General features: G+C 36.8%; 1 protein-coding gene across 1 annotated transcript; it reads right to left on the minus strand.

The window, feature by feature from the left end:
• Positions 1–2029: 2029 nt before the first annotated feature.
• On the minus strand, positions 2030–6360 carry LOC118745422. The gene is made up of 2 exons (XM_036478875.1): positions 2325–6360; positions 2030–2268 (listed from the first exon to the last, which is right to left on the minus strand). The coding sequence occupies exons 1-2, from the start codon at positions 6358–6360 to the stop codon at positions 2030–2032; spliced, it is 4275 nt and encodes a 1424-aa protein (XP_036334768.1).
• Between the last annotated feature and the right edge of the window lie 4786 nt (positions 6361–11146).

Consider the following 11146-nt stretch of genomic DNA (forward strand, 5'->3'; position numbering starts at 1 on the left):
CCTCAACCGCAGCGATGTGTTGTTGGGATTTGAATGATGTCAGCATCCAGCGTTGCCATTTTAGCCGTTTTCCGGCTAGATTTAGCCGGTTACGACAACAAACAGCCGGAAAAAATTCGATTTAGCCGGCAGCCGATTTGTTAGCCGTTTTGCAAAAAAAAATTAGCCGTTTTTAGCCGATTTTGCTCTTCGCCTTATTTTATTAAAATTCAAATATACAAGTTTTTTATTTTACAAATTTAGTGCTCCAGAATCTATTAGAAATGGCTAGTCTTATCTCTGAGAAAATTTTCATGTCGGACTGTGTTATGTAAAATTGAAAAACAATCAGATAGTGAGCCGATTTCAATGTTTTTTGTTTTAAGCGAGTGACCCAAATACACATAAACTGGGAGGCGTCATTTTAGCAGATTAAAAAGTTACAAGTTTTGCTGAAATTTTCCACAATTTTCATAATTTTACACCAAGTGTGAAATCTGTTTGTAGTATATGTTGTTTGTTAAGTAATGTGCTACATATTCATAAAAAATAATAAATATTAAATAAACTAAAGAAAAATAGGCAAAACTTGCTTAAATTTTGCGTCCCAGTATATATTTGGGAGAACGTAGCGGGAATTTTCTGCATAAAATTTTTGTTATGAATGTCTTAAATTTAAGTGTGAAGTTTTATTCGCTACACTTAGAAAATAAAAGAGCACGAATTTCGATGTGGAGCAAAACTCTCTGGGAAGACAATACATGGTGCAAACATACCTTTTTAATTTTATAAAATAAAACTGCAGTAGTTTTCATCTTATGTGGATAATTCGTGTGACAAATACATAGTTTCGTGCTTATATTTTTGTATATATATTTTTAGCAGCACCACATCTTTATCAAAATCCGAGCATCCAATAATTGGTACTGTTACAAGTTGCAGGCACCATTTTAACTCGACCTCTTTCCTGTTCCACGGAAAATGGTACATCTTTCAGAGGTTTAAAGATATTTTGCGTCAGCAATTTGTTATCAACCTACGTACCCTACCTCGGAAAAGCAAAAAACTTTATATTCGAACGTTTGCTCAGGTGTACCGAATTCTGGCAGTTTGGAAACGCGCAACACTTAATATTTTCATCCAACTTCACTGACTTCAAATTCTCAAATTTTTAAGAAACAAAAATTTTCTGCTAGTGAATCTGGTGGCATGATTTTAGTTAAATGTCATAAACTTGTTAAAAGTGAAGTGGTCGGCAACAACAATGAATGTCAATGCCTTCTGCTTTCACAGCTTTACGTGTTCATTTCTCAAAATATTGCCCTCGGACTTTCAGCTAATATAGCTATTTTGCGGGACAAAAAGCAACCTACTGAAAATGATCCAATATTTATAAGAAGGCAAAATTGTTTAATAGAAAAGAAAACGCGATAACTTTGTAATTTATCTCTGTTTTTATATTTAAGTAATACAAACATGACTTCTGATGTAAAGCTTAGCTACGTATAACGACAGTTTCCTTTGTTAAACAAAAATAAAGTGGTGTACAGCTTACCTACGTATAAATAATCTTTATTAACCAAAAAAAAATTCAATGGATTGACTAGTCTTTCTAATTGTAGTTTATGTATTTAAAAAAAAATTAATTCTGGTTGAAACATTTTAGCCGTTTTTAGCCGTTTTTTTTGTCCAATCTAGCCGGTTGCCCTGAAAAGTTCTGGCAACACTGTCAGCATCTCTTTAAGCTCGCGATTCGCTCCTACAAAATTTGTCGCATTATCGGAAAACATCGTATGGCATCTACCACGACGGGCGATAAAGCGCTTTAAAGCAGCTATGAACGCCATGGTAGTCAAGTCAGGAACAAGCTCAAGATGGACTGCTTTCGTTGTAAAGCAAATGAATACAGCAATGTATACTTTGACAGGGCCCTTACCTCGTACGCGTTGTGTGATGAGAAAAGGTCCACAATAATCGATGCCCGTTACCGCAAATGGATGTGACGGTTCAACTCGCTCCCGTGGCAGCGCTCCCATGAGTTGACTGTGGCTTATTGCGATAACATAAAATACAACGGTGTACTACTTGTCTTATTATGCTGCGAGCATTTCTGACCCAGAATTTGTCTCTTACGATGCTCAACAGCGTTTGGCACCCAGCGTGCGAATGACGACGATGAAGGTGTTCGATGATAGTGCGAACGAATGGGTGTGACCTCGGTAGTACAATGGGGTGCTTGGCGTCGAATGGCAGTGATGAATTGGTGATTCTCCCCCCAACGCGAATTATCTGGTTGTGTAGAAAGGGCGGGAGTAGATTTAAACTAGACTGTGGACTCACTCTGCCTTTCTGAAGCCCCTTGTATTCTTGAGGAAAGTATTGTTGCTGAAGGTAGCGAAGAACTAGCATCAAAGAGTCGTTCAATTCCGGAGTGGTTATGGCGCCAGGCTCAGTTGGTAATTTGCGAAGTTTGTCGAGGAAACGTTGAACGTAAGCAAATATTCGAAGAAGCTTAAAATAATTATTTACGAATTTGTGTTCAGCAACGATGCCTTCAACCTGCGTTAATAAAAGGGTGTGGTGTTGCTTGCGCTGCTCTGGCATATTAATAATGGCCTTCATTGGACTGGAAGGCCAGTGCTGTTGTTGTAATTGTATAAATTGTGGTCCGTGGAACCACAACTGGTTGTTGATGAGGTTGTGCACCGTCACTCCCCGCGACACTAAGTCAGCAGGGTTTTCCGAAGACGATACATGACGCCAAGTGTATCCCGCTGTGATCTGCTGTATTCTTGCTACCCTATTAGCTACAAATGTAGTCCAACGCGATGGTTCACCCTGTATCCACGACAGGGCAATCGTGGAGTCAGACCAGCAGTATATGTTGCGTGCATTAATAGTGAGTGTGGCTACCAATGATTCCAGTAATTCTGACAACAACAGAGCAGCGCATAATTCTAATTTTGGCAGGGTGGTCTCTTTAGTGGGCGCTACTCTTGACTTTGCCGCGATAAGCGACGAATGTGGGCCTCCATCAGCGTTAGAAACAGCATATACGCACGCTCCGTAAGCCTTGGTACTCGTATCTGCAAAGGCATGCAATTTAGTGCTAGAGTTAAAACATACGAACCTTGGAAGATGAATTTTTTCGATGAAGGTGAGTTGGTTACATATATCGGCCCATTGTGTTTGAATCGCCAGAGGTACACTTTCGTCCCAGGTTAAGCGCAATTTCCATAATTTTTGCATCATTATTTTGCATGGGACGATGATGGGGTTTATAAGGCCGAGTGAGAGTATCATGCGCTTGCTGGCCTTCTGCAGCCGTTTCTGAGACGGTGTGTATGAAAAAAAGAAACAATCGGTAGCAGGCGACCACTTTAATCCTAACGTTTTGATGTAGTCAATATTTTCAACGTTTATTACGGGTTCCTTGTCCGTCTCTGAAACATCGCCGATAATGCTCTGATGATTTGCTGCAAATTTTCGAAGAGCGAACCCTCCCTTGGCGAGTAAATCGATGACTTCCCTTTTGATTGCTTTGACTTTTTCAATTGTGGCGCCCCCTGTCATCAGATTGTCGACATAGAAGTCTCGCAGAGTGACAGTAGCTCCAATTGGGTGGGTGGAGATGTTGTTGTAAGCCAATTGCTGTAGACATCTCACTGCCAAAAACGGAGCACAACTAGTTCCGTATGTTACTGTCTGTAGCTGATAGGTGGTCACCGGCTCGCTTGGAGAATTTCGCCATAAGATGCATTGCCATTTCGCATCTCTTTCACCGACCATAATTTGCCGGTATATTTTCGTTATGTCGGCCATTAAAACATAACGGTGTGTGCGAAAACGAAGCAATATTGTAAATATATTGTCTTGTAATGTCGGACCAACGCGGAGAATTTGGTTGACGGCAATACCGTTGTCGGTACGGCAAGAGGCGTCAAACACAACACGTAGCCTTGTAGTCGAACTGTCCGCCTTGGTAACGCAGTGGTGTGGGATGTACGTACCTACTTTCGATGACAATTCGCTTGGTGAAATCTTGAAGTTCTTGTATTCGGCCCCGGTCGGATTATTTATCAGCATTCCCTTTTCGACTGATAAAAATCGACGACGGGCGATATCGTATGATTGCCCTAGTTTGCTCGGGTTGGTGGAAAATGGAAGGCCCACAATGAATTTGTTGGTCTCTGGGCAACGTCTTGTTGTTTGCGTAAAGTAGTGTTCGCATTCTTGTTCCTCAGCGGTACGCATTGTTGATTTTTGTTGGTATTTGTCTTCCAAATTCCAGAACTTCTCTAAGAGAGTGTCCAATGTCGGTTGCGAATGCATGGTGAGCGAGATATAACTTGATGTGTGTGATGAAAATGGTGGAGGTAACGACGACGATGATATTGGCGACGCCGATGATGTTGGCGATGACGATGATGTTGGCGATGACGATGTTAGCGGCGAAGACAAGGATGATGATGTGATTAGTGACGACACTGAAAGCAGCGAAGATAAAGACGGCGATGAGTGTGATGTTATGGCTCCAGCGACGATCCAACCCAGTTGTGTTTTCTGGAGAGTCGGCAAGTGTTTGCTTAGTTTTATTTGACCCACTGATAGTATGTAAAAAAACAAACTCGCTCCGATGAGGATATCAATGGGTCCAGGATGATTAAATCGACTGTCGGCAAGGTTGATGTTGTTGGGAATACCCCAAGCGTTAATATTAATGCTCTGTTGCGGCTGGTTTGAAGAAATCGATGGCAATACAACAGCCTCTAGTACTGAAGAGAAACCAGATTGCATTGATTCGAATTTAATCGTTACAATGTGATGTGACATTGTAGTCACAGCACCAATTCCGCATATTTCTACATTTGCCTTAGTGCGAGGAAGCTTGAGTATCTGAGCCATGTGCTTAGTTATGAAATTCAACTGAGAGGCTGAGTCAAGGAGTGCCCGAGCCGTTATCTTAGTAGTGTGCATGTTGCTCAGCTGTACTAAGCCTGTTGCGAGAATGACGTCACTATGGCAATTGTGAATATAAAGCGAAGCTGATGATGGAGATGCAGCCTCCTTTGTTTCCTGACGTTGGGACCCTGGTGTGTTACGATGTAAGAGCGTATGATGGCTGACCTTGCAATGTTGACATCTTCTGAATGATGGACAGTTGCTTGAAGAATGGTTCATGCCTAAGCAATTTAGACAGAGATGTTTTCGCTTGGCTAGTAAGAAACGTTCCATTGGGTCTAACGCCATAAATTTGCTGCAGCTGAATGCGTTGTGAGTCGCTTGCTCGTCGCACAAGTGGCACTTGTTGGGTTGGGTTGAAACTAAGCTGGTGTGCGATTTCGATGAACGATGATGTGTTGATGGCGATAATGGTGTCCTTTTTGCTGATGTGTAAGGTGATGGGAGGTTCCGGCTGGCCTCAATGATGTTAAAACTCTGACAGCGGCGCTCAAGAAACCCAGCTAAATCATCCCATGAAGGCAGTCTCAATGACGAAGAAGTATTGCTCCATTTCGTGGCAACCTCGTCCTCCCACTTGGATTGAGTGGCTTCATCGAGCTTAGAGGTAAGCATATGTAGAACTATTCCGTCTGCTATCTGCGATTTTGATGCCAATGACTCCATGGCACGTAGACTGCCGTTGACTATATCGATAAACTCTCGTAAAGTGGATGCGGATGGCTTCACAACACGCTCAATTTCGAAAATCCTCTTTAAGTGTGATTGGAAAATTAAGCGTTTGTTGTCATACCGTGCTGTGAGTAGCTCGATAGCCTTTCGATAATTTATCGCTGTGACCTCTAGTGCCTGCACAAGGCGCGCTGCCTCGTCGGTTAAGCATGACCGAAGATACTGAAATTTTTCGATCTCTGATAGCTCGTTGTTGGTATGCACGAGCACGGAAAACATGTCGAAGAAATCTAGCCAATCTGCATGGTGGCCAGAAAATTTTGGTAATTGCAGCTTTGGTAAGTGGAACCTTGACTGCGACGTCGACGATAGAATGCGGGTGCTACTCAAGGTTTCGGGCTCAGCAGCACGAAGCTGAGCGAGCCGCTCCATGATAGCGGATTTTACGACGAAATACGCTGTTTCACAATTGGTACGATGCATTCCTTCTAACTCGGATTCATCGAGTTCTTCAAGGTGCGACTGGATTGCTTCAAAATTGTCCAGTTGACGATGCAACATCTCGAGCTTGACCTTGAGCATCGGTTCAGCCATTGTACTTAGTTCCGCTAAGTTCATGCGAGAACTTTCGAGACGCTGCAAAAGTAATTCCCGCTGTCGAACCTTAACGCGAATGTTATTCGACACAGCTGGCTGTGCGGGCGTTGATTCGCCATCAATCGCTTGAAATTCCACGTTGCCGTACATTATTAAATTGAAACAATTAACGCGGAGCCGGTGTTTAACATCCGGCTCGAAGGACCTTTATGTTGGGGCACAAAGCGTTTTTTGTTGCCCTTAGAAAGAAATTAAAACAACGTTGATGTGCTTAACTAATAATGACCTTTATTAAGAAATCAAAATATGCCAGATTAGACGTGTGGCCGTGTCGAACGATGGACTGTAATTCGTTTTACAGAATTAGCATAGAATGTACAAAAGGTAATTTCTAGTCGCGTTATATGTATGTATATCCGTACGTATATATGTACATATGTTCGTGTATATGTACATACGTACTTATGTATGTACATATGTACGTATGGATGTACATATGTACCTACATATTTGCATAGGTAACCAGTTATTTTTTTTCTACTCAGGCCGCTAGCGGGACATTATTTGCTATGTTGGGTGGTTGTTGTTGGTCGTAGGTGGCGTGAGTTCCGCTGCTTGGCGTTGGTATAGAACTCGATGTTAAGGTGGATGTCACGCGCAAGAGTGAGGTGGGGGTGCGATGAAAGAGTGCGCTTGAAACTCCCTTCGAAGAGAGTGAGGGGGTGATGACAACGAAGATGCGAAGAGTGTGTGAGATGACGTAGCGTTTCGCCTAACGATGGTAAAAGGTGCGACACTAGTTGCCGTCCCTGAACACTAATAAACAATTAAAATAAAAAAATAAATATAATGAGGAAGAGTTTTCGATTTTAAAGTAAGGAAAGTTTTTCTTTGATCTAGAGATGGATTTTTGGTTCAGTGTAAATAAAACATCTATTCCTGAAACGACATCAGAAGTGCCTACATCTAATCCGAAAAAGTTTTTCACAACACAGGAAGCCATAGAAGCATTTAGGCAAGATCTAATACAAAAAGAGAAAAATATTTCGGGAATAATTGAGAGCTCACAACCCTTTTATAGACATTTTCAGTTTCAATATGAAGATAATATTATGATATGAATTCGCTGTACATATGATTGTGATTTGCTTCAACGTAAACTGAATATTTCTTGTTTTGTGTATCGCCAGGTTGCATTCGAGAAAATTTTAAGTAACGGTGAAATTGAAATTGTTACTGGAGATGATATCACACTACGCTCAGATGTCACAATCATTGATATTAAAAGTTATAAACATTATATGGATTTGGAAATTTCTTAACTTTTAATACTATAATATGGATTTGCCGTATTCATATGACATATAAAAAGAATACAAATGTAGTATATAAAAAGATTAATTTGCTATTTGCTTTTCATTACTCAGCGGAGAGTGATCGATTAGTTAATAAAATTGGTGGTTCTAATACATACTTATGTTCACAATTATTTAAATAGGATTTGAAGACTCTAAAAAAATAATATAAACTTTTATAGAAATTCATAAGACTATTTTTTAAGCGAATTTAAAAAAAAACCCAATCTATATAATGTTAGAGGAATATACGTTGGTTATAGACGTTCAGAGGTTCTATTTTAATAGGAAATTTATTGCTAAAGAAGTCAGCATATCAGCATATATATAACATATATATCATATATAAAAACCTTCCTTATTCAACCTCGTTTTGAAGAATCTAAGTTGATGATACGGGATAAAACAACTAATAACTGGTTATATCATAATCATCATGGATTAAAACGGGAAGATGGTGATTCGACTTTAATGGCTGTTATTGAATATATCCATTCATTAATGAAAAGAAAAAATTATATATTCTATGCTAAAGGATTGGAGAAAATCAGATGGATTCAACGTTTATTCGGATACGATATTATTTTATATAATTTAGATGATTTAAATTGTCCAAATTTAAAGAATTTATATATTAAAAATATAAATATAAATACTTGTAAATATCACGAAAATTCTATGATATGTGCTGAAAAAATGTAATAATATTAAGAAAATTTATTTCTTCATTAAATATCTAATAATAAATAAGTAATTATAAAACTTTATTTTATTTCAAATTAATTTTTTTGTTCTCATCATCAACATCAGCAGAGTTTTCCATTCATATGTGAAAGATTAAAAGATTTCGTATTATTTTTGAATTTGTTAGACATTCGGTGACTCTTTTGAATTTAATAAATTTGTCTTTCAATGAATATAAACGAGAAAAACAAGTATCTTAATCTTTTTCGAAACGATGTATTATTAATATCTCCTGCTTTCTGTATCAAAATATGAGTTTTCATAAAAAAATATGCTTAAGAACTTTTCTCACTAAGTTAGCAATATATGAATGAATAATGCTAGATGAATAAAACATTTAAATATACTCATAATTTTATAAGCATTTTTTTATATGTTTATGTGGGATTCGTTATCGTCCACTTGGCGTTACTATACTTATTAGGCAAACAATGATGATGAAATCAAGATCGAGGCTATTTATAATATTAGCATTTGATTTGACTCATATAATAAAATTTAAATAGGGTAATAAAAAATAAATATATTCTTTGACAGCAACATTGAGTTCAAGATTATTTCCACATTTTTAATTGAATCATATTATGAGGCATAAAATAGATTACTAAAGTATATGTATATTTAAATATGTTCTTTATCAACAGTTCACCTCAATGCTCTTTATATAGTTATGAAATGTGTATAAATAAGCTAATACTGCACATGAGAAATTATTACTTTGTTTAAAGCTACTAAAACACATCATGCCTGGACTCAATCGAATCCTCAATAGCGAGCATCATGGAGAGTACAACTTCGATTTCGAATTGGAAATGTTGTGCTTCGAAGACATGAAAACCCCATATATATGTATTGAAGATGAAGATGAGGGTCCCCGGTTACAGGTTTTGGGCATCCCAGTCAGAGCAGCCCATGCTTTTTTTAACAAAAAATGGGATGAAGAGGATGACAATGGCAAATTTTTAACAGTGGTTGGCGTTGAAATTGAGGAGTATATTATGGAGCAGGATCAAAACCAACATGAATATAAAAGAAGGGGTTTAGATATTAAGAATAAAGTATAGTATTATAGGAGAACAAATAGGGAAGCGATTTATGATATAGAAGTTTATTCTAAATCATATAATAATATTGTATTTGAATATAACTTAACTGTTGAATTAGTATTTAGAAATTTAAAATTTAATTATATAGAACCATAAATTTATTAAAAAACTTCAGCGTTTATTTGAATATAATATTATTTTATATGAGAGTTATTTATGAAAAAAGGTTTATTTATAAATCGTTAGTCGTTGGAAAAGGTTTTATAAACAATATAATTAATAAGCTTCCTATTGAACTTCATTTGCTTTCATAAGCTTCCTATTGAACTTCATTTGGAAACTTTTAGTAAGAGGAGATTGAGGGATTAATCTACTAGACACTGCTTGTTGAGTACATGATATATCATATTTATATAATAAAGATTTAGATAACCGACATATTGCTGATAAAAAATTGGGCTTGGGAAAGAGTTAAAGCGAAGGATAGCAATCTTAATGAGAAAACGAATGCTTGGTTAGTTATAAATATACTGAAGACAGAAACGAAATTCGGTATGGGGAACGCTTATAGTAAAACTAAAAAAGTGGGAGGATAAACTGGTTATCAGCTCTTCAATCATGCCTTAAAAAGTGCTAAACAAAATTTAAAGAAAAGTGATAACTTAAAAGATGCAATAAAAATTTCACGAAAGGTTGTAAATAATATTTTTAGAGGACAAAATCTAAAATAAAAACACCACGTGTAATATCATTACCTAAATCTGGAGGATTTCTCCCATTAGCGCCTTTATTCGTAGCATTAGGAGCACTTGGAAGTCTATCTGGCGGTACAGCAGGAATTATTAAAACAATCAATGCTATAAAAACTGGAAAGGAGCAGTTATTGGAGGCGAAACGTCATAATAATACAATGGAAGCTATTTCAATGGGAAAAGACATATTCTTAAAGCCTTATAAAACGGGATTCGGATTATATTTAAAACCATACCAAAAAACTCTTAATGAGGCTACTTAGAAGACCTCTTACTGATGAACACTTGAAGAAGTATTCAAAATTTATTCTAAATTTTAGAGGGGTATTCATGTGTGACACTTTACCACCTAAACCATTTAAGAGAGAATGTGGAATAATAAATTTGGATAGTTCAAATACTGGAAAACGATAATGAGATTGATTATTTCGATAGCTTATATAGGCTTATAGCCTCCTGAACATTTAATAAAGTATTTAGGAAAAACATTGAATATAACTATAATAAACAGCAATTAAGCTAATTTAAAAAAAGCTCAAGCTGTATAATGTCAGAGGAATATACGTTGGTTATAGACGTTCAGGGAGTCTATTTTAATAAGAAATTTATTGCTAAAGAAGTCAGCATATCAACATATGATTCACATGTAACAACGTTTCTTATTCAACCTCCTTTTGAAGAATCCAAGTTAACGATACGGAATAAAACAACTAACAACTGGTTATATCATAATCATCACGGATTGAAATGGGAAGAGGGTGATTCGACTTTAATGACTGTTATTGAATATATCCATTCATTAATGAAAAGAAAAAATTATATATTCTATGCTAAAGGATTGGAGAAAATCAGATGGATTCAACGTTTATTCGGATTCGATATTATTTTATATAATTTAGATGATTTAAATTGTCCAAATTTAAAGAATTTATATATTAAAAATACAAATATAAATACTTGTAAATATCATAAAAATTCTATGATATGTGCTGAAAAAATGTAATAATATTAAGAAACTTTATTTCTTCATTAAATATCT

The sequence above is a fragment of the Rhagoletis pomonella genome, unplaced genomic scaffold (assembly GCF_013731165.1).
Source record: "Rhagoletis pomonella isolate Grant_MI unplaced genomic scaffold, Rhpom_1.0 Rhpom_scaffold_00009, whole genome shotgun sequence".
In the NCBI taxonomy this organism is placed as follows: Eukaryota; Metazoa; Arthropoda; class Insecta; order Diptera; family Tephritidae; genus Rhagoletis; species Rhagoletis pomonella.